Source organism: Octodon degus, unplaced genomic scaffold, assembly GCF_000260255.1.
Source record: "Octodon degus isolate 3935 unplaced genomic scaffold, OctDeg1.0 scaffold00103, whole genome shotgun sequence".
Lineage (NCBI taxonomy): Eukaryota > Metazoa > Chordata > Mammalia > Rodentia > Octodontidae > Octodon > Octodon degus.
This window is the reverse complement of record NW_004524679.1, coordinates 7,560,720-7,585,487: the sequence shown is the minus strand read 5'-3', so window position 1 is coordinate 7,585,487 and position 24,768 is coordinate 7,560,720. Positions and strand designations below refer to the sequence as shown.

Below are 24,768 nucleotides of genomic sequence, written 5' to 3'. Positions count from 1 at the left end.
CCATTTATTTCCAGTTTCATTTCACTGTGGTTAGATAATATGCAAGGGATAATTTCTGTTTTCTTGCATATTCTTAAGCATGACTTATGGACTAGTATGTGGCCTATTTTAGAAAATGTCCCATGTGCAGCTGAGAAAAATGTGTATTGAGATGTGGTTGGGTAGAGCATTTTGTATACATTCACTAAGTCATTTTATTTCAAGCTCTGGCTCAGCTCTGCTATTTCTTTGCTATTTTTTGTCTGCTTGACCTGTCTTTTTGGGATACTGGGTGTTATGTTCTGCTGTTAAGATTGTGGTATTGGGTATTATATATTTCATGCCCATTAAGATTTGTCTTATATATTTGGGTACTCCTGTGTTTGGTGCATATGTGTTCATGAGTATTACCTCTTCCTCTTGAATATTTCCCCTAACCAGCATGTAGTGGCCTTTTTTGCTTCATTTGGTCTTTCTTGGTATGAAGTTGAGACTGTCTGCATATATGAAGGCTAGCCCTGCTTTTTCTGTGGTGCTGGGGCATGTAGTATTGTTTTCCATCCTTTGACTTCCAGCCTATGAATTTCTTTATGAGCTAAGTGTGTTTCTTGTATACAGCATAGTGTTGGATTTTGCTTCCTTATCTACTCTGATGTTCTATTTCATTAAATGGTGACTTGAGACTGTTTATATTGATGATCATATTTGAGTTTTGTTGACTTACAATTCACATGTTTTTTACCTGCTATTTTATGTACCTTTACTCCTGGGTTTAATCGTTTGTGCTATTTGATGGGTTCTTTCTGTGTCCTTTGTGGAGTTGTGGTCATTTTGGTCTCTCTCTAGAATATCTTTTAGTAGACTGTGTAGAATTGGCTTTTTCATAGTGAAATTCTTTAGTTGTTCTTTTTCATGCAAGTATTTCACTTCTCCATCAAGCTTGAAACAGAGGTTTGTAGGGTACAGCACTCTGGGATGGAATTTGTTTTCTTTGAGGACTTGTACTTCGCTTCATATTCTTCTTGACTTTATGGTTTGTGACAAGAAATCTGCCATTATTTTGATGGGATATCCTGCAAGTGCGATCTATTTCTTTCCTCTACAAGCTTTTAGTATGTTGTTCTTGTGCTGGATTTCTTGTATCTTGATTATTATATGTCTGAGTGTGTTTTTAATTGGATTGATGATATTTCTAGTTCTATATGCTTCAGTTACCTGAATGTCAGATTTCTTCCCATATTTGGGAAGTTTTCTGCTATTACTTCTGTCCATATTCTTTTTATATCATTTGTTTTGACTCTTTCTTTCTCATTGATGCCAATTAATCTTACGTTGTTCATCTTTACATCACCTTGAAGATGTTGATTTACTTTTTCCTGCATCCTAGTTATTTTTCAGAGATCTTTTCTTACCTTTTCATTAGCTGAACATTGTCTTCAAGATCTAAACCTCTATCTTCACTTTTATTCAAATGGATTTCCAAGCTTGTGATTGAGATTTTAAATTCCTTTATATCTCTGTGAAGCTGCTTTCTGGTCTCTATTTCTTCACTAAATTGTTCATTCAAGGATTCCATCATTTTTCTTTTCTATTTTTTTGTAATCAATGTATTCTTTAGAATCACTTAGTTATACTTTTACTGTAGTTATCATTTTTTTTTAACTTTAGAGATTGTGATCTGAATACCTCCATACCTTTCTGCAGTTGTTTCTTTACTTCAGATGTTATTATTCAGAGAGTTCAGTGGTTTGATTCCCAATTTCTTCTATGCTAGTGTCTCCTGCATTTATTCTGCATGGGCTCAGGGCCTGAGAATGCATTTTGATCCTTCTCTTTGGTGTTTTGTATAACACTGTCCTCTGACCTTTGCTTTAGCGCTTTGGTGCATCTATTACCTTAGCACCTACCAAAATTCTGACCCAAAAAAGATTATATGTTTAAGGCAGTTAGTATTGTATTTAAAGAACTATAATTAAGAACATTAATAATGGGTAGTGATATTTAGCAGTTGACAAACTTTTGTAATTATTGAGTTTGTATTTTAGATTGTAATATCAAACATTATATCTGTATAGCTAAGCAGATGTTAAATTGGGAATTTGTATTTAAGTTAGTTTCCCTAAGCTGATCTGTCTGATCACCTCTCTTTGATATACCTGTGGTCTTCCAGCAGCCTAGTTCACCCTGATTACCTGTTGCACCCTCTCTAGATTAAGAGAGAAAGATAGAGTATGCTCTCATAGATCTGGGTGTAACCAAGTGTCCCAGCTTACCAGGTCTGGATCTACCAAATTTGAACTCCTCTGGATGTGGCTAGCTTGGGTCTGGCTCCTCTGCACAGCTTTTTCCTGCTGCAGCAGGCCAGGCCTGGGCTCTGGCTGCAGGGTTCTGGAGGGAACAGGGAAGGTCTTACAAACAAGTGGGGTCTGGGCTGTGGCTGGAGATGTCAGAGGAGTGCTGTCAAAGTTCTGAGACACACGCTGGGCCTGGGATCATATTGGAAGAGTCCGTCAAGCACAGTGGTCAAGCCTGGGCTCAGGCTGGAGGGGTCTGTTGGCCCCACAGGAGTTCTCACACACACACGGGGCCTGGGATGGGGTTGATGGGGTCAGGCAGGTACGCAGAAGCTGCACACATGTCAGGCCTTGGCTCTGGCTGGAGTGGTCTGAAGGGCACACAGAACTTCTTACACATGACAGCCTGGGCTGGGGCGCTTATCATACTATTAATAAAATTTCTCATGCTGTTTTTCTATCACTATAATGTATTCTTTAAAAATATCAACAGAAATGACATAGAATTTTACTAAATAAAGTAATAAGTATTAAAAGGTTGTTTTAATATCGTTTTGATTTTTTCAGAATTTGTTTAATTTTTTTATTATTTTATTGAGAAAAAATTGCAAGGAAATAGTTTCAAAACAGGTTGGTCGGAGAGTTACAACAATTAATACATTGTATATTGCTGTCTGTGTAGTAGTCATTCATAACTCAAGATGCAGACATGATATCCTGTCCAAGCACTATTAGTACAAATCTTTCTTCTCATTGAATTAAGTGAAAGTAGCTGTATATCTATCCTATTTTGTGTATACAGATAAAACATTGTCCTTCAATTATGTCTCCTTTTTTTGTTTAGTTTTGTCGAGATGTATATACCGTTGCCATCCAAATATTGTAGGTGCATGAATTCAGCAAAATATTCCAATATATTCCTGAGTCCACAATAGTAGTGGATTATCCACAGGACTGGCAATGTCTGAATCTGTTGACTTGAGCCTTCCATTAATACTGGTGTAAGGTTGTCTTCAAATTTGCTCAGATTATCAGAGTAGTTAATCTATTTGTGACAGTTACTTATACAAGTCCTTAGCAATGATTTTTACTAATGTTCATCTGCTATTTATGCTAAATAGTTTGTTTTATGAAATTGGGTATTGATTAAATATGTAAAACATATGTATTTACAGGTACCTTTTCAAATTGTTCCTTTTGTTAATATGTTATGATTCTATCTCTTCTGATGTGATTTAGATGGAATCTTACATTTTCTGAAACTAGAATAGCTACTTCTGCTTGGTTGTAGTCTTCTGTTGCGTTGACTACTGCTTTCTACTCTTTCACTTTCACTACATGTGTCTTTTGTTGGATCCAGTATGTTTATTGTAACGTAAAATACCGTTATATCTTGTTTTTCATCTAGTCTTCAAGTCTATGTCTTTTGATTGGGAAGACAATCATTTGGTTTCAGATTTATTGCTATGAACTGCTATTGATAATGATTAGATTATTTTCCTTTGCTGATTCTTACATGTTTACCTTTTGTGTAATAGCTTCTCAAGTTAAAAATGTGCTTACCTTTGGGTTCTTTGATGACAATGCTGGTCTCATTGTCTTTGTCTAGGATTACCTTGAGTACTTTCTGAAATGTTAATTTAGTGTTTACAAATTCTCTACATGATGGAAAGTATGTCTACATAAATAATGAAGGATAATTTTGCAGCATATATTAAGCTACATTGCATTTTTAATGTTTTCAAAACTTAATTCCATACTCTTCTGTGACTCATGATTTAAGGCCCCAAAATGTGTTAAATTGTATTATTATTAGAATTTTTTGAGTCATATGGCAGCTTTTAGGTTCAGATCCATAATGTTTTATTGTTTTAGGGTATTAATGAGTACATGATCTGCTACTAAAAACTTATCTTCAGTTCTGGTGTTTTGTTTTGTTTTTTATTGCATTCATATGGAGGACTGCACTCAGGACTTTGTGTGTGCCAGGCAGGCACTTCAGCCACTGAATTATTTCTCCAGCATCTTGAAGTTTTGATACTCTGTCATCACATTAACCATTCCAGATTTCCTTTTGTTATTTTATATCTTGAATTTCACTTTATTTTATAGTCTGTTTTTCTCGAAAATTGTCATTCATATATTATAATTTCTTGTTTAATTTCATAAGATGTTTGTGTCTTCTTTAACCTATGCTCATTACATGTTATTAATTACACATTTTATTTACATTCTATTTGTGTTCACCAAATATCTTATGAATATTTTTTCTTTGATCTCTTCAAATATATTACACTTTTGATTTTTGAGTTGTTTGTTTGTAAATCCTTCCACTTCATTGCCCATAAAATTAGCTTCTGGAGAGTTTAGAGTTCTGATAGACATGTAGATGCCTTGTCTTTTCATGATATTTTTGTGTTGATAGTGGAGGATCAATTAAGGTAGAAAAATTTTACAACTGTTTTGTATATCTCTTTAGTTAGTAAACATTTCCCAATTATGTGAAATTAACTTTTGATGTGTTTCAATATTTATAATCTCTTCAATGTTATCATATAATCAGTTCCAGTCACTGTCTTGCAAGGAGAAAACCACTACCATTCTTATGTCAGCATCTACAGAAAAAGCGATATAATAATAATGAAATTTAAAACTTACTCTGACAATTTCTCTCTTTATCCTATGATTGAGGAATAGTGTAATTTAATACTGAGCAATACACTGCAAATTAGATGATGGAATAAAAAAGAAAAAGGAATAGGAAGTAAATATCTTAGAAAGAACACCCCCCGAGTCATACGTATACTGCTGTTAAAAACCACCAGGGTGCTCTTCTCCCTGTATTCACAAATGAATAAAATTTGAATTCTTAGAGTTTTGGATAGATGAGAGCCAATCCTCTTTGGTTGCATTCAGAAGTTGGATAGCTTGATCTAGTTTCCCACTCTAAGATTCATTTTTTTCTCTTGCTGGGTAATGAATGAAGGATTTTGTCCTACTGAGCCTGCTTCTTGTCTCCTCTACAAGCATTGCTTTGCTTTGTTTCATATAGTTTTCTATGGGCATGGTTAACTAGGGTTTATTTGCCTGTTTATTATTTTGGTGGGCTTTGTTTACTTTTTATTTACCCGATCAAATACCTTCAGTTTTGTCAAAAAAAAGAAGAGATCACAGTGGGGCTATTTAAGTACCCAGTCTTCTGCTGATTACAAAGTTACCTTCTTCATCTTCATACCCTTCCTTCTGTGATAATCCTTGCAAAAATTACATCCTGTCATTTGTGCTTTTTGGAACATGTACTTTTTTGTACAGATTAACAAAGGCAATGAAAATTTACGCACAACTTATTGGATTTTATGGGATGTGATAAAGGCAGTTCATAGAGTGAAATTGATGGCTGTGAAATCATTCATTAGGAAAACCGGACAGGAAAAAATAAACACCGAAATGTTGCACCTCCAATAGCTAGAAAAGGAAGAGTACACCAAACCCAAAGTACAAAGAAGGGAAGAAACCTTAAAGATTAGAGCAGAAATAAATTCTATCGAGAGGAGGAAAACAATTCAAAGAATTAAAGAATAAAAAATATGGTTCTTTGAATGACTAAATAAAATTGATAAGCCCATAGCTAGCCTCATCAAAAAGAGTAAAGAAAAAACTCAAATACAAGTAATAACAAATGAAAAGGGTGCAATCACCAGAGGCCTGGTGGAAATTCAGAAGATCATTAATAGCTACTTTGAGAAATTTTACTCTCACAGAATAGAAGACACAGAAGAAATGAAAAGATTCTTATAAATCTACAAAATACCAAAATTGAATCAAAAAGATCTAACAACTCTCAATAACCCCATAACACCCAATGAAATGTGAAATGTAATAAAAGCCCTACCTACAAACAAATATCCAGGTCCTGATGGATTCACACTTGAATTCTACAACTAATTTATAGAAGATATAATCCCAAAACTCCTCAATCTGTTCAATGAAATTGAAAAGGAAGCAATTCTCCCACAATTGTTCCTGGATGCTACTTTTATACTGATACATCATTCAGGGAAAGACACAACTAAAAACAAGAGCTACAGGCCAAACTCTCTTATGAACATACATACAAAAATCCTCAATAAAATCCCAGTGAATAGAACACAGCAAATCATCAAGAAGATTATGCACCATGACCAGGTCGGATTCATCCCAGGGATATAAACATGGTTCAATATATGCATACTTATAAATGTAATATACTATATCAATAGAGTCAAACCAAAATTCACATTATCATCTCAATTGATGCACAAAATGCATTTGAATGGGGCCGGGGAGATGGCTCAGTGGAATAGGCGTTTCCCTGGCAAGATCAAGGACCTGAGTTCAATCCCCGGTTCCACCAGAAAAAAAAAATGCATTTAACTAAGTTCAACACTCATTCATCTTCAAAGTCATATATAAAATTGGAATAGATGGCCTCTACTTCAATCTGACAAGAGCCAGCTATGACAAGCCAATGGCTAACATAATTCTATATGAGGAAAAACTGAAATCTTTTACTCTCAGATCTGGTACAAGACAAGGATGACTTCTATCACCACTTCTGTTAAATATAGTTCTGGAATCATTAGCAAGAACCCTTAGGCAAGAGAGAGAAATAAAAGGAATAAGAATAGGTAAAGAAGAAGTTAAACTATCGTTATTTGAAGATGACATAATGCTTTACTTTCAAGACCAAAAAAACTCCATCAAGAAGCTACTAGAATTAATACGCAAATTCAGTAGCATAGCAGGATACAAAATTGATACCCAAAAGTTAATAGCATTTCACTACACAGATAATAAACACACTGAGAGGGAAATTACAGAAACAATACATTAAACGATAGCACCATGGAAAATGAAATACTTAGGAATTAAACTAACTGAAGAAGTCAAAGATCTATTCATTGAACATTACAGCACTGTGAAAAAAGAGATCGTACAAGATTTCAGAAATTGGAAAGATATTTACTGCTCCTGGATAGGAAGAATCAATATTGTGAAGATAGGCATACTACCAACACTGTTGTACAGATTTAATGCAATCCCTATCAAAACACCAACAAAGTATGTCTCTGATCTGGAGAAATGATTCCCAAAATTTATTTGGAACCAGAAATTATGCAGAATAGCAAAACCAATCTTGGGAAAAGACAAGTCAGGAAACATTACAATTCCTGACATGAAATTATACTAAAAAGCTACTGTGATAAAAACAGCATGGTATTGTCAAAAAAAATTCCGGACTTGATGATGAATGGAATAGTTTAGAAGATGCAGAATGCAGTACGCACAAACTCAGTCACCTTATCTTTGACAAAGGGGCCAATCATGCTTATTGGAAGAAAGATAGCCTCTTTAACAAATAGTGCTGGAAAAATTGGCTCTCTACATCCCAAAAACTAAAACTTTGCCCAGGCCTATTGCAATACAGTAAACTAAATTCAAAATGGTTTAAAGATATAAACATTAAAACAGAAACACAAAATCTCCTGGAAGAAAAAGAAGGAGGAACTCTTGAAGTCATAAGGGTAAGCAAACAGTTCATGAATAAAAATCAAACTGCATGAGTGATTCTTGAAAGAATTAACAACCAGGACCAACCCTTGCTGAGAAATTATTTCATGTCAAAAGAAATTACAAACAAAATGAAAAGAAAACCAACAATTTCAGAAAAAAATCTTAACTGATAGCACTCAGACAAATGTCTTTTCTCTAGAATTTATAAAGAACTAGAAAACATTAAGACCAAAAAATTTAAAGATCCAATAGAAACTTGAGCATCCAAGATAAACACACCCTTCTTGGAGCATGAAATTATAGAAGTTAATATATATATAGGAAAAAATGCTCCACATCTCTAGCCATCTGTGAAACACAAAACCTACACTGAGATTCCATCTAACCATAGAAAGAATAGCTATCATAAAGAAATCAACCAACAACAAATGTTGAAGAGGCTGTGGTAAAAAAAGGAACCCTTTTCCACTGTTGGTGGTAATGTAGACTGGTAAAACCACTATGGAAATCAGTACGGAGACTTCTTAAAATATAGAACTTGAAATCCCATTCAAACCAGCTATTCCCTGACTGGGAATTTTCTCAGAAGAAAACATCATTTCACAGTGACATATGTGCATCTATGTTTATAGCAGTACTATTTATTTATTTATTTATTTATTTATTTATTTATTTAATTTGCAGAACCATGGATTGAACTCAGACCCTTGTGTTTGACAGGGAATCACTTATTCTACTAAGCCATTTTCCCGGGCCCTAGCAGCACAATTTGTGATAGCCAAAACTTGGAAGCAACTATAATGTCTGTCACCTGAGCAATGGATGTAAAACATGTGGTATTTTTATGTGATAGAATGTTACTGAGCTATAAAGAGTAATAAACTTGAAGCCTTCATATATAAGTGGATGCCACTTGAACATATACTCATAAATGAAACCAGAACCACATGTGTAAATATCTTATAGTCTCCCTAGGGCAAAACCTCTGAAGAAGAAATAATAATAGAAAGTTATAACACATTTAAAAGGAAAGCAAGAACTTAAAAATTAAATAAAGAAGAGAGGGCAAAGAGAAAAGCTAGGAGACATGACGGGGCAAAACCATGCACTTATATGCACAAGATGGTTAAGGGAATGATCCTGAGAATCTTAAGCAGGTTTTTTAAAACTAGCAGTTAACTGGTGGTATTTTCACCCTGAGTAACTATATATGATGATGCATGAGAACTAAGCAACTGCACTGAAGATAGCAATGTGTAATACTAGGGACATGCTTGGAATGTCTGTTATTCTGGATTTCTAAATAAATTCTGCTTCTAATGTCATATCAATTACTGCTCTACTGTCTCTCAAGTAAATGGCTGTTTAACAAAGGAGGGAAATAAATGAAAACAAGTGAGAAGAAATAAATGTCATAGGACTGTCCTGCTACAATGCTGTATATGGTTAGATTTTTAAAGATTACATTTCTGTGTAAAAATGTGAATTGTTTAGTCCTATTTTTAATATTTTTTTCACTTTTTCTTCACATTGTGTAGGGATTTAAAGTTTAACATATAGGGTTCCAGGGAGATGGCTCAATAGAATAAGTGATTGCCTGGCAAGTGCAAGAGTCTGAGTTCAATCCCGGGTTCCACCCCAGAAAAATAATTAAAGATATAAAAATAAATAAAGAAATAAAGTTTAACATATCAATGCTTGATGAAAAATACCTGTTCCATATTATGTCTAAGATGTTTGATATTCAGACAGAGTGAGGTTAAGCTCAACTGCATATATTATAGGGTAATAATACCATTGAGCTTCTCTTCTGGAGGGTTAATGACTTAAGTTTGCTAAGCAAAATTAGAGAAGAAGGAGGGCTACAAGGATAACCAACATTTTGGCTCTAGCCATTCAAGGTCAGTGAAGATGCAGGACATAAGTGTACCTGTACTGTAACATCCTGCAACTCAGCTGTGTCCCAAATTTTCTGATCAGGAAGATTATGAGGCCACAGAGGAAAGTGACTGACAATGTATAATATGTCTAAGGAGAGTCACTTAGAGAGAAAACATTCTCTCAGGCTTTCACAAAGAGCAAATTGGTCAAGCAATGACCATGACTCATCCACATGGCTGACACTGACAAAGGACCTACAAACTGCAGTACAGGATTTCAGGGTAAATCCTGAGGGGATTTGACCGACCTTGGCAAATTAAAAAGTTACATTTCTTGTTATATAGGTATTAGTTTATCTTGATCTTAATTTTCCAGCAAAAAAGTATGGAAATGAGTTATTAAAAAGTAAAGCCATGTTAATATGCTGAACTCTAAAAGACTGAAGTCAACTTCTGACATTGCCAGTCCTACAGGTAACCCACTACTATTATGGACTACTGGACTATATTGGATTATTTTGCTGATATCACGCACCTACAATATTTAAATACCCATCTCTGGCAAAACTAAACAAAAAAGGGGATATAAATAAAAGTCCATTTTGTCTGTATATACAAAATAAGATAGAAATACAGCCACTTTTTCTTGATGAGAAGAAATATTTGTACTAATAGTGCTTGGACAGTATATCATGTCTGCATCTTGTACTATGAATAACTACTATAAAGACAATATGCAGTGTAGTAATTATTGCAACTGTCATACTAACCTGTTTTGAAACTGTCTCATTGCTATTTGCTTCTCAAAAAAAATAATAGAAAACAATATTAAAAATAACCTAAGCAACTGATTTTCATGTATTACTATTCCCAAAAATCCATCTCCATATAAATTTCTTAAGTACTTTCCAAAGGCTGCTTTCTGTTCTACCTGACATTTCTTTATTATAATTTCATAAACTCTTCTTGTTCATTATAGCTTTTCAGACTTTGTTGTTGATGACACTGAGCATCTCTAGATTACTAAGCAGCAATTAAGATGCCACCTTACTTATTTTTGTCTAATATCTTCTCATGAGTAGACTGAGCTGTTGGGTTTTACAGACAGAAAAGGACAAACATAACTGTCACTTTTAACACATCCTACAAAGAGTTCATACAGTTGAAATCATTGAACACTTTGATGTTAAACTTGATTATCTAGCTGAGAGGATTATCATGTGTCTCTCAACTTAAATTTATAAATTTCTTGTGATTTTTCCTGACTCTATTCACTATTTGAAAAAAGACAGTACCTGTAGTCAATTCTTAAAGCTTATTTGAATGCATCTCTTTGTCATAGAGTTTGCAAAATCATATTTTGAAATTACAAGAGAATTTTCATTTTATTTCAGTAATGTACTAACAATATATACAAATATGTTTATTTTGTTCTCTGCAACATAATCTAATAGTACTTTATTTTCTATTTCAAATTGCTCTACTTTCTGTTATTAACAGCTAATTTACTTGGGTTCTGTGCCCTGTTGACATGTTTACATTCTTACTGAATTTTAGAACTATATTTTCCTTGTATCCATAGTGTACAACTAGACTATAGAAGTTGTAGTAGAATGGCTCATTGCATATGTGCAGCTGCTATAGCGTGATGAAATCTTCTGGGATGTGCATCACAGTGTTCATGCTATGGCAAGATCAGGAGGAAACTGTTTTTCTCTCTTAAGGGTGTAAAGAATGGCCTGTGATTAATCTGCCATCAGGTTACTATGTCCAGTTACATAAGTTATTTTCCATTTCAAGAAAATCTATAGAAAGCTCCACATATCACATCTATTGTATAATTGCTGTAAAGCACAATTGGCTTCTTACATCCAATATTTCATATTTTTTGTAATAATGTTTTATTAGTATATTTGTGGTACATAATGATCATATCTCACATGAGAAGAAGACACATGTACATAACATTTCTTACTTATTTAACCCCTTCCTTCCCCATTTAATTCATTTCTTGGTTCCCTTTCTTTTTGCAAAATATCTATCTCCCTATTTTGTATTATCTATATTACTTATTATTTATTTTGATCTTTACTTATATTTTATGTTTCTCATATAAGAGAAACCATGTGATATCCAAGATTGTGTAACTGATTTATTTCACTTATTATTATGGTCTTTTTTGGCACATCCATTTTTTCTAAAAATGACTTGAGTTTGTTCTTCTTTATGGCAGAATACTACTCCATTGTGTACCACTTTGTGCAACCATTCATCTACTCATGGACATACAGGCCATTTTCAAAATTTAAGATATAATGCATTGTGCTGCAACAAACATGGGTATGCATGCAACACCATGTTATGATATTTTTTACTCTTTAGAGATGGTACCTCTTAGAAGAATTGGTGGATCAAACTGAATTTCTATTTTTAGATTTGTGGGAAATACTATACTGATTTTCATAAAAGTTGTACTAGTTAACATGCCCACAATGTAGAAGGGTACATATTCATTGCAGCCTTGCCAGCATTTGTGATCATTTGACTTATTCATGACAGCTTTTCTATGTGTAGGAAGAAAGAATCAAAGAATCTCATGACTGCTTTAATGTGCAGTTCTTTAATAGCCAGTGATCTTGAAAATTTTATCATATATTAACTCATGATTTGTGCTTCTGTGAGGTATCCATTTCAGTTGACCATATTTTTGATTGAACCTTTTATTTAGGAGAAGCTAATGCTTTTGAATTTTGTATGTATTCTATATATTAGTCCTTTCAGGATTCACTGGGAATTCTATGGGTGGTCTTCTCTCTCTGCTGATTGATTTCTTTGCTGTGCATGAACTTTGTAATTTGATATGATCCCTGCCTCTGTTTCTCTTCTCTCATTGCCGCGGCAAATACCTGACACTCAAAATTAGGGAAAGAAAGGTTTATTTAGCTCACAATTAATAGAGGTTTCAGTTCATACTCAGCTAGCTCCAAGGTAGAGTGGCACATGGAAGAAAGCAACCTTTCATGGCCAAGATAAAGAGCAGAGAGCAAAGGGAGTGGCAGTAGCTCAGGCAGACAGCTAGCCTCTCTCCTCTCCTTACATTGTAGTACAAATTACCTGCCCCAGGGCAGGTGCAGCATTCACACACACAATAATCAATCACAAACGCAAGAAGTTGCCCCATGACTGCATTCGGCTTTGGGAGGGACATCTACACACAGACCATAACAATGCTATTTGTTTATTCTTGATGTTATATCTTGTGCAATTTAGGCTCTGTCCAAAAAATTCTTTGCTTATACCTGTTTTTTTAAATAGATCATATTTTCTGAAAGTACATACATTCCATGTTTGTCTTATAAAACATATTTTTACATAAATTCCTTTACAATCTAGTATTATCCAGGCCTTCCATTTTGTTTTAGTTTTTCTCCTCCCTTATATAATAGAACAATGATATTAATGCATACATATGTATACACATACATATGGACATACACAAAACCAAAATTCTTTCTTTTATAAAGTTATAAGAAAGACATCAAGAGGACAAAAGCAACAAATATCTTAAAGATTCAGAAAGAAAATACACAGACATAAGAAGTAAACTTCAAAATAAGGTATTTCAGTATCTGACTACTTGTCCAAATTGCAAAAGGTCAATACAATTACTTTGTTGCTCTTGAGATTACATATTAAATAGTACAAAACATTTTATCTATTTTATATTTATTTGCAAGTGCAAAAAGGAAATGCTTGTCTTTCAAAGCAAAAATAATGATTAAAATTATTTACTCACAATATGTAAAAAAACATGTCACCGTAGTATCATAATATCCTTAGGCTCAAGAGCTTTTAAAATTTTCAAATATTGAATATATTTTAATGAATGCTAACTTAAATATCTATGCTGTATATACTACCAGAAATAAGATTTCAGGACCATGGTATTTAACATTAAGTAGTTCCATCTCTGCAAAGGTTAAGAATTACTAAATTAAATTATTAGACAAAGCCTTCTAAATTTAATTATTTAAAATATTTTATACTAATAGGCAAAATATTTCTTAACTAATATGTAAATAACAATAAAGTTATAGCATATCTACTGTTATTTCCTTTGAGGTAACACTTCTGCTAAATGATGCACTATAAAGTTAAGTAAATTAGTCCTAACTATGTACTTTGTTAAAACATGCTATTTTTCCAGCCAAGAAGACAAGCAAAAACATATATTCAGCAAAATATTTCCAAGAGAAATATTAGTTGTAGTTGTGAACACAATTTTCATATTCAAAAATAGATAAGAAAATATATGTAAAGTTCATTATACATGGTACATAGGACTTGTTGATAAGCCTCCTATTTTGAAGGATGTATTACTATGATTTTCTTAATATTTTCATTCTGTTGTCATCTTCTCCGAACTGTGAACACTTTATTGTAGTTGCATTGGCCTCCTTATGTTTAAACACATTATGAACACTCCCATCTCAGGATCACTGAAATTATTGCTCTTTCTTCCTGGAAGGCACTTCTTACAAATATCTACCTAGGCCACATTTTACCTTACAAAAAGCAATCTGAAAGTAACTTTCACTGCTTTAAATTCAGAATTTAAATGAAATGTAAATATTTCTCAAGCATATTACACCTACAGATAAGTTTGTGTTGAGAATGAAGAGCCAAACCCATTTGACTGCATTTAGTTTTTTACAAAGGAATTTTCTTGTGTCTATTTTATAGCCATATGTTTTACTGGCTGAATAGCCAGATTTCCAGAGAACAAAACACCACCATGGTTACAGGATGACTGGAAAGTAACCTCTGTGGCACAGGATGTGCCATGTGATCCTAAAGTCAGTACGCTGGGCAACAAGGAAGAGCACATTTTCAGTTCACAGGTTAAGCTACAGGATGTTTTTAATGTTATTAATTAGATAGTGTGGAAATATGTGACAATTTTTTGTACTCAAAGAGATATATAATGTTTACGGAGTCTCTTGAAAAGAAACTCTTATTTGCTTTAAAATCTTCATTTACACTTCTTAGCTGCTAGTTTCAATTCATTTTAAATCTGTGCTCAAATATCACCACACCTGGTCATCAACCTTCTGAAAGAGTATTTTATTTAATTTTTCTTTACATTATTTATAACCATATGAATACTATATTTTGTCACATTTTATTGCCTCCCTTTCTTTTAGTATGTATAATCCATGAAAAGTTTCTTTAGTTTTGATTCTATTTTATTCTTAACACTTATAAAGGTGCCTGACATATGGAAGATGCTCAATATTAATAAAAACAATTATTGAAATCTCTTATCCATCCAATTCTTTTCTTGAGATATCAATATATTTAATTACAGTTGCTCTTTTCTAGGAAAAAATCATTTGAAAAAGGAGAGGAAATTTGTTGTTTTGTCTAATGGAGAAGACGTACAAAGATGCACAATTTTTCAAGCTATACAAAATTCTAAAACACTGGCACATAGAATGAAGGGATGAGCCCCATTCCTGACAATTCCTTTCCTCAACGCTGTGTACTTTAAATTTTGCAACATGTTCTGGGGCCACAAACAAGTTATGTCTATTTTATTTAATATTATCAAACACATTGTAGAGATAACTGCTTTTGTTTTAACAAGTGTAGTTTAGCATAATATTGCCTAATGCCAACATTTTGGCATTTGCCTGTGTCCCTATGCATTTACTTATGAGCAGCTGTTGTAATGAACAGTTACTAGATACCTAAAAGAAAAATTGACACTTAAGTCCAGATTTCTGTTCAATGCCTATTGCATATCCATGTTGCTTGATTTGGTTCTAGAGTAATTTCTAAATACATTAGGTTTACCCAACTTTGTAGGTGTATGTTTGAATCTTCAAATTCCCAAACCACAAATTTGGATTTTTAAATGTCAAACCAATATATTAATATAGCTTTAAAAAATAGCGTTTATATCTTTCTGAGGATTCATTGTAGGTGATTCTCTGTTCTATCACATTTGTAATTCAGTCCATTCTCTGTTCCTTATAGGATTTAAAGAAAGTGGAGAAGCTTAAGGATGCTTATTTTGACTGGGTGTCAGAGCTTATCTCCTACTACTGAAGTGCTTCTCCATATTGATTACTCCTTTTTAAATGACAAAGTTATACTGAGGGCATAAAAGGCTGCTGTAAAGTTATCAGAACTCGGGGCTGGGGAGATGGCTCAGTAGAATAAGCATTTGCCTGGCAAGCCCAAGTGTCTGAGTACTAAAGGGGAAAGTTATCAGAGAAGCCATACTTTAGAAAAATCCATCTTTAAATCCTCTTGAAACAAAATGGAGACTTAGGCATCAGATCTAAATTAATTAGGTCCTCAATTTAGTTCTTCTATCAAAGATATCCTTGCACATTTATGACATTCTTGTTTTGTATTAAGAAATTACTTCCATTTCACTGACATTGTATGATATTTAATACATTAATTTCCAACCTCAAAATATAAATATCATAACTGAAAGAGAATTTTTAAACTATCACAACAATGTTTATTAAACATGTTATCCATCATTATCTTCTAGCACTTACTTCATTATAAGCATTTCCCTTCTGAAAAATCAATTCATTTGAGTTTTTGAAGAAATTTTTAGGACAGTAGATTAGGTAATTTAAATTCATATACAATAGAGTTAAATGTTAAATGTTATGCATAATAACTAGAAATAATTACAAATATCTGCTAAATCTGAAAGTATAGACTGCACACTTTGAAAATCCTTTCAGTTGGAACAAATGCATCTTTAATAGTAATGCTTATAGCACTTCTTCATGTAAATACAATGTACAAAAGAAAATCCACATATACACATTTTATTTCTTTGAAGTCTATATCACTCAGTCTAATATTGAACTTCTCAAAATATACTGTACATTTTTATTTCAATAAGAAATGAAGTTGAAGGTATCAATATGGAAAACTGACTTTTGCCATAACATTATATTGCTTTTTGTTTTTTATACTGTTTTAAATTTATATAAACAAGACAATATTTGGCAAAAATATTAGGGAAACTTAAATAATGAAACAAAATTTTCAAAATTTTCAGTGCCCCATAGATACATAGTATAAAAAATACCTATAATTTTAAATAAATTATTATAGCTTCATGATGAACCATTACAATTTTAAACTTGTCAAAACTAGCTTTTCTATAGCAACTCTAAATTCAATTGTACTGAAAAGATCATCAGTTTTGCCTACGTGTTGAGAATATAAACATTTCTCTTCATGGAAAGGAAAAAAGCAGTAAAGAACTAGTAGGTTAAGATATATTTGACAATATGAAAACAAATGTCTTCTATTCAAACATAAAAGTAAGGAACAATAAAAAATAAACAATATCCAAAACAATTATTTCCATTTATCCACTTTTATGTTCAAAAACAGCTGGCATAATCTGTCTCCTACTTTAGAAATTTACTACTGAAAGTGATACCTTATTATTTACATTATGCACAATATTTTCATGGTTATAAACAGTCCATTGAAAGTACTAAAATCTGAATCTCGAATGTAAAAGGAAGTTCTATATGTGCATACAAAAGGAACAGAACTTTTCTTTCTCAATAAAATTAATAAAAGAAAAAGAAAAACAGAAATCTAAAAGTCTCTATTAAGCAATATATAAGGATATGGTAAGCAGAGATTTTCTTTTGGAAAAGTTAACCTAACTGACCATGTAGTAAATGCTGTGTTGCCTATTATACTTACGCAAAGAATCACAAAGATTTGAACATCTAAGCTACAGATTATATTTAGAGAATTAATAATCATTTTAAAAGTTCTTCAAACTCAAATAATTATCAATGATATAGAAATGGAGAAGCAAATTTAACACCATAAGAAATGTTCTCTAATTATGAAATCATATGTATTATTATATTTTGGGAGGATATTTGAAGACCCTAACTGCATGAAAATTCAAAGATTTTTATTTAATATTAAATGAACACTTTAGAGAATAAGTAAACTTACTTCGGCTTTCAAGTACATAATCAAAAACTCCTACCGTGCTCTAGAATCCTCTTTATTATCATCAGCCATCATCTCCAAATTTTCTGTGAGTTTCCCACAAGTTTCTTTGAAAAAATTCTCCTCTGGTTCTGCTTTAGGAGTATCTTCATTTGCTGCAAGATGTTCTGTGAAGTTTCGATCCTTTAGATTCTGAAGCTTTGCTTGAAGAATAGGACCCCGTCCTGGCACTGGTGCTGATATATTGTGGTGGACAGCACTGTTGACTTTCTTTAGTCTATTTCTGTCCTGAGAGTGGTTCTTCAACCTGTCCTGAACCGAGGTCCCTCTCTCCTCTCTTCCTTCCTGCCGAAGGCAGCTTCCAATGTTAAGGGAACCTTGTGAAGGATGACTAAACCACCTCCAGCGTAGCCTTAGGATCTGTTTCACATCAAACTCTTTCTTGCCAGACACTGACATAGCTGCAGGAGGAAAGACAAAAGCCTTTTCTAACAGAAAGGAAATGGGGCCTTTGTTATCTCTTGCTTCTTTGCCTCTTCTGTAGAACTAACAAAAGCACAAACACGGAGAGACCAGTCTTTCTTCCTGTCTCTCCCCTCCCCCACTGCCTGGATATACTGAATACTATCAGCTTTCTAGCTGAAGCAAAAAAATTGCAGTTCACAGTGTAGGTGGGAACCCAGTCTGACAGGATGATGAGGTCAGACCTTAAAGAAGTAAATCAGTTTAACACAGGATAACAGCTATCACAACACACTCCAACTGCTAGATTTGCATGCCTAAAGCACTACTGCCTGTGCTTCGTATATCGAATCCATCCTCTTCTCTACCAAAATGCAGTGGCTGCAATTTAAATCCAGGCTAGTGAGTAAATGCAAAGTGCTTAAACTCATTTCCTTTTAGACTCACTCATCATTCCCTGCTAGATTCTGTTCTAATATATTCATTTGTTAAAGTGTGCCACAGTATCCCAGGAGAATTTGCAACAAGAAAATTCATTATGATCTATTTGGGGATTCTTATGAAAAATCTGAATGTAATTTAATAAAGAAAAATATCTTTATCATTTCCTTCATGTAGATTAGCAATTATATTAGGGTTCATTTGAAAATGTTAGTCTCTATGTAAACATTTATTTAAAAACCTGACTAATTTATAAATATAAGAAAGAGTTGGTTATGCATAAACACACACAGCTACACACCCACATACACACATACATCCCACTATGAGACATAAAACACTATTTTAAGCTTACATGTTCTTTATTCTGTTAGTTCAATTAGAAGAAATATACTCTTAGAGACCAAAGATCGAAAATGCAGTTTCTTCCTGGCTGTATGCCTACATAAATACCTCTTTATCATGCCTTTAACTTCCATAGACAGCAGTACAGAACTATGTTATTTGTTCAGAAGTCTTGATGGAAGGATGCATCAGGTAATGTTTTGGAGTAACACAAAATCACCACGTGGTTCCATATTGTGCCAAAATTATATTGAGATCTGAAATTAGAATCACTGCTTTCTGCAGTTATAAATGTTTACACAACACACTGTTAGGGACTAAGAATGTACTTAACAATGACAATTTGAAATTTTGTTTGAAATTTATCAAGCTCTTATGTCTTGTGTATATGTGATAAGAGTTAATTATAGGAGTACATCATTAGGAGCATTGAATTTGCTAGGTTTGGTTTCATTTTTGACTCGATGTTAATGCATGTTTTACCTGGAAAAGTGCCTTTACTTCTTTATACGGCAGTTTCTTCACATATAATATGGGGATTCTAAGCAGAAGAAGTACAAGTATCTACCAGCTTCACTAAGCAATGAAATCAAAATCAGCTTAATGAAATGCGTGCTTCTGATAAGTTTTGGCATGCAATTTTTTTTTATTTAGTCAAAATGTATTTCGAGGCCTCAAACTATTTAGGCTAATATAATGGAACTACTATAACCTCTTACAATTCAGAAACGCTTAGTATAAAACTGTTAAAAGTGAAAACATGAGCTAGCAAGTTAGCTCAGAAGACTAAACACCTGCTTAGGCAAGCACAGGGACTGGGGTTCAGTTTAACCCTGGCACCACATATGGCACCAGCCTCACTTCTGAGCTCACTGAGCCCACCACTGAGACTGGGTGTGGTGGTGCATGCCTGTAATCTCACCACTGGAGAAGCTGTAAACAGGAGGATCATACAAGTCCAAGCTGCATAGTGAAACCCTGTACCAAATACATTTTAAAAAAAACAAAAACACAACTCGTAAACAGCACATTGTATGATTTTCAAAAGCAATGCCTATTAAGAAATGTACAAGACTGGGGGTGGTGGTGCACGCCTGTAATCCCAGCTCTTGGGAGGATGTAAACAGGTGGATCACTATAAACCAGATGTAGTAGTGAGACCCTGAACACCCTGTAGACCCTTCCCAAAAGAAAAAAAAATATAATAATTGTACAAATAGCTCAGTGTATTAAAGCACCTACTTAGGTAGACACAGGGGCTGGGGGTACTATCACCAGGCCAGCTGTGCCGGCCCTGCCCCCAGGGCACTGAGACAGCAATGGAGACTGGGTGTGTTTGTGTGCACCTGTAATCCCAGCACTTGGGAGGCAGTAAACAGGAAGATCACTACCAGTCCAAGCTACACAGTGAGACACTGTAGACCCTGTCCTAAATCCAAAAAAAAAAGAAATGTAAAATAACAATAATATATTGAAGAACTTTCACACAAGGAGAATGTTATTAGTAACAAGGTACTCAAACTAAACTCAAATCTGATTTTTCTGTTTCAATGTTGTTTTATAACTTTGATTCATAAAGCAAATCACAATTAGATAATTGAAGCTTCTTTCAAGCATGGGATTACTAACATCGAAAATTATATTTTCAGGGTAGAGAGTTGTTGGGGGACAGTCTAACTCAGTGGAAGAGTGCTTGCCTACTGTGCACAAATACTTGGGTTGCGTACTCAGTACCATTAAAATAATTCTAAATATTATTTAATAAAGAAATTAGAAGGCCACAAACTACACTGTTTGTCATAAATTCTTTCACCACAAGCTAAAATGAAGCCAGATTTGGTGGCACATGCCTGTAATCCCAACATTCAGGAGGCTGAGGCAGGAGGTTCATCACAATGTCTAGGCTATCCTGAGGTACATATTGAGACCCCATCTCAAAATAAAAGAGTCCACTGCAGCGCACTTACCATTGGATTGAACCACTGCACATGCTCTACCACTGACTTACAGGACCTGATCCCAGTATTGCACTTTTAGGGAAAATATCCCTTATTTTTAGGCTTCTTCTGGATTTAATACATAGTCCCTTGATTGTTCATTCTATTTTCTTAACAGGAAGTGCTCATTTTTCCCCCTGGGAATCTATTTATGAACCAGTTAAACTACAAAATTTTTAACAAGCTATTTATGTTTCATGTGATTATCTATTCCAGATGAAATGTTAACTCTTGTTCTTGGGTATGCTCAATATAATTTTAATGTTAATGTGTAGAGTACATGTAGCTTGAAGTAAAGGTACAGATAAAAGCTTACTTAAATAGGCTTTACATTTTGATCTTTTCCTTTTTCTATTTCTTGACTTGAGACCTTTTGTTTATAAAGATAAAAAGGTAAAATTTTTGAATATATAAGCAAATGAATATTATAGTTCACTTTGTGTTGCCTCAGCTAGTACAGTGAATCTGTACTTACTTTGGTAACATATATGGGGGGAGCAGGTTTGGAGGGGAAGTGTTGAAGTATAAAGTAGTTCATTTTAATAGTAAATTAGGGGCCGGGGAGATAGCTTAGTAGAATGACCTCTTGCCTGGCAAGTGCAAGGGCCTGAGTTCAGTTCTCGGTTCCACCCAAAACAAAAAAGTAAATAAATAAAATAAAAGTGATTTATTTTCTGTAATTACTGATGTTTAATAGACATTTATAAAGTATGTTAAAAACATGTCAAGTTGGTGGGAAAAAGGGTATCATGCATAAATTCAGCTTAATTGACATACATTTTTTATCTAATTTTCTATAAATTCAATGATGTCTTTTACTTTTCTCTCTTGTTTTTATAGGGATGGTGGTTAAGTACAATTTGACTAGTATATGAGATGTCCAGATATTTTACTAAATATTAATTTGGTTATTTCAGAGATGGTGTTTTGAGGTGAATTTTTAACATTTAAGCTTACAAACTAAGAGAAGCAGTTCATTTTCTATAAATTAATAAGACTCAATCAAAAAGTTGAAAACTTGAATAGATCTGATATTCCATTGAATAAGAATGAATTTTTCCTGCCTCAGTACCCAAGTTGGAACATGGATATTCTTTTCCTGTCTTCAGATTCAAACAGAAACACTAGCTTTATCTTGACCTCAAACCTAATAACATTCAGGTGAAGGGATAACATTAGCATGCCTAGTTCTTTAGCTTGTCAGTGCCACATCTTAGAAATGCCAGCTTCCATAATCATGGAAGTAAAATCCTTATAATAAATTATGCACCCAAAATATTTGTTCTATTCTCTTGACTACTCAGACTAATATGGCAGGTTTTCCCCCATACTTGAAATGTAATAAATACAGATTGATACATACTTCACTTTTATATTTTATATAACTTATGAATAGCTTATTTTCATTTCAAACTTTCCAATCTCATTTTCAACATACTTCAGTAGTACTCAGCATATAAAGAATTGATGGAAATGTCAAATAGTTTATCTCATAATTTCTAGGCATGTCAGTGAGTACTGCCAAGTAAACCTGCATTACTTCCCTTTTATCTGGATAGCTAATTTAACAAATAAGAATAGAAATATGATTTATGGGGCTGAGGAGATGGCTCAATAGAATAAGCACCTGCCTGGCAAACACAAGGTCCTGAGTTCAATCCTTGGTACCATAAAGAAAAAAAGAATGAAAAGAAAAGAAAAGAAATATGATTCATGTGTTAGGTTCAATACATCTAGAAGACAGTTTTGTACTAGAAGAAGTAAACTATAAATATTCATACACAATAAATGAAATGCTATAATAGATGTATAAATCATATATGGCAAAAACATGGAAAAATACCGCATTTGTCAACTTTAGTAATTCTGAATAAAATCCTTGCTATGGTTTGAATGTGGTTTGTTCTCTAGGGGTTCATGTGTTGGAAGTTTGGTTCCCTATTTAATGATGAAGAGAACTGGATTCAGTTGGGACATTTGAGACCCCAATCTGAGGAGAAGTTAACATAGGTCTTGTGAGAGTCTGAGTCAGTTTTTAAGATAAAAGATCAAGCCTGACACCTGAGACACTTTCTGGCTTCATTAAGTGATCTTCTTGTCTCTCAGGCACTGCTGTCATTGTGAAGTCATCCATATAAATGACAAGTCTTTCTAAATACCATACCCTGGAATCTCCAAAACCATGTGTTAGATAAATCTCATTTCTACACAAAGTGTCCAGCTTAGGTATGTCATTATAGTCACAGAAAATAAGTTAATACAATCGTGTTGGATATTAAAAAATCAAAAACATTATTTTTGTATATGCCACTTCAGTTTTTTTTATTTAGATATAATTTTATGATTGTCTCCATATTCCTTATATTAAGATTAATAAGTGATATTTGTCAAAGTTCACAGTTTGACAAAAATACCCATATAAATTATACCAATATAAATTTACTGGGAAAGTAGTGGATAAAAATGTACCAATTATGATTATTTTCCTGGATATTGGGTATAGAATGAAGCACAACTAAGAAAAATCTTCCAGAAAGTAGCTAAAGATACTATCTTACAAGACATAATAGTTTTTTAAATTTTTACGTACTAATGATTTAGGTATATTCAAACAGAAATAATGGAAATGTGAGGGCAGGAATCTTATCTGCTTAAATCATTTCATTTCCATCACATTCTTATCTATTGTATACTTAATAATTAATCTATGTAGATAGAATGAATAATAATTTTAATTGAACTAATTCTCTTATAAGTTTATTTTCTCAAAGAAGGCTATAATTTTTAAATGAAAGAAAATATAAAAATACTTACAAAACTAAAATTTCCAAGTAATTAGTGATTATACGTATAAAGAAGTGAGACTAAATCCCAGTTGAATATTCTAGACAGCTTAACAGCTGTGAATTCCTTTGCTATTGATTCTGAATATAAATTAGACAACTATTCCATTTCTAGGTCCCTACTAATGGAACGGTAATTTATATTATTCAAAGGTACTAGAATTGAGAGCATTTTAGTTCATGTTTTCTCACAATTATTTAATTATGCAACTTAAATAAAAACAACAGTCATGTATTCCATGTACTAAAAGGTACACAGGAATAACGCATCATACTCTCGATATGAAACTTTTACTTTCAATGAAATATACTGTGTTGCACTGAAATCATCAAAACTGTACAGGTTGTAAGCACTCCATTTAAAAGAATTTTGTCAGAAATCAGAATGCTTAGTGGGCTGGGGAGATAGCTCAGTAGAATAAGCGCTTGCCTGGCAAACACAAGGTCCTGGGTTCAATCCCCAGTACCGAAAAAAGAAAAAAGAAATCATCACACTCAGATTACCAGAAAATGTTGTAAAATAACTAAATTAGACTTGTGGACAGTAAGTACCACTATATCTGCAGGAAACGATCACAAGATGCAGTGACATTATACAGTAAAACTTTGATTCACAAGCTTCGAGGTGAACATTTTTTCACTGTTTATATCTATATAAACAAGTGGAATAAATCAGTTAATGCTGATTTCAGTTTTATTCTAGCAATAGCAAGATAGCTCAGAGGTCTAAAACTCCTTCTTAGGCAAGCTTAAGTAGTCGCGGGGGACCACAGTTCAATCCCTGCACCACATGCCACACCAGCTCTGCCCTCAGGGTGTGCTGAGCCTGCCAAAAAAAATACTCATTTCTGTTATGTGAACTAAGAAAAAAAGTCCTTTCTCAACAAGTAATGCATTCCCAATGAATTTTTTTACTATTTCGTATTTCAAAAACAAAATGTAGGTGTTGGGGACA

The 24,768-nt window shown here is 33.4% G+C and overlaps 1 protein-coding gene across 1 annotated transcript in view; it reads right to left on the bottom strand.

The window, feature by feature from the left end:
- Klhl4 (kelch like family member 4) overlaps positions 1–18,184 on the bottom strand; it is a 170,480-nt gene extending 152,296 nt beyond the window's left edge. Inside the window, exon 1 of the mRNA XM_023723783.1 lies at positions 17,763–18,184. Within this exon, the coding sequence (XP_023579551.1) occupies positions 17,763–18,184 (422 nt within the window). The remainder of the gene's footprint in view (positions 1–17,762) is intronic.
- Between the last annotated feature and the right edge of the window lie 6,584 nt (positions 18,185–24,768).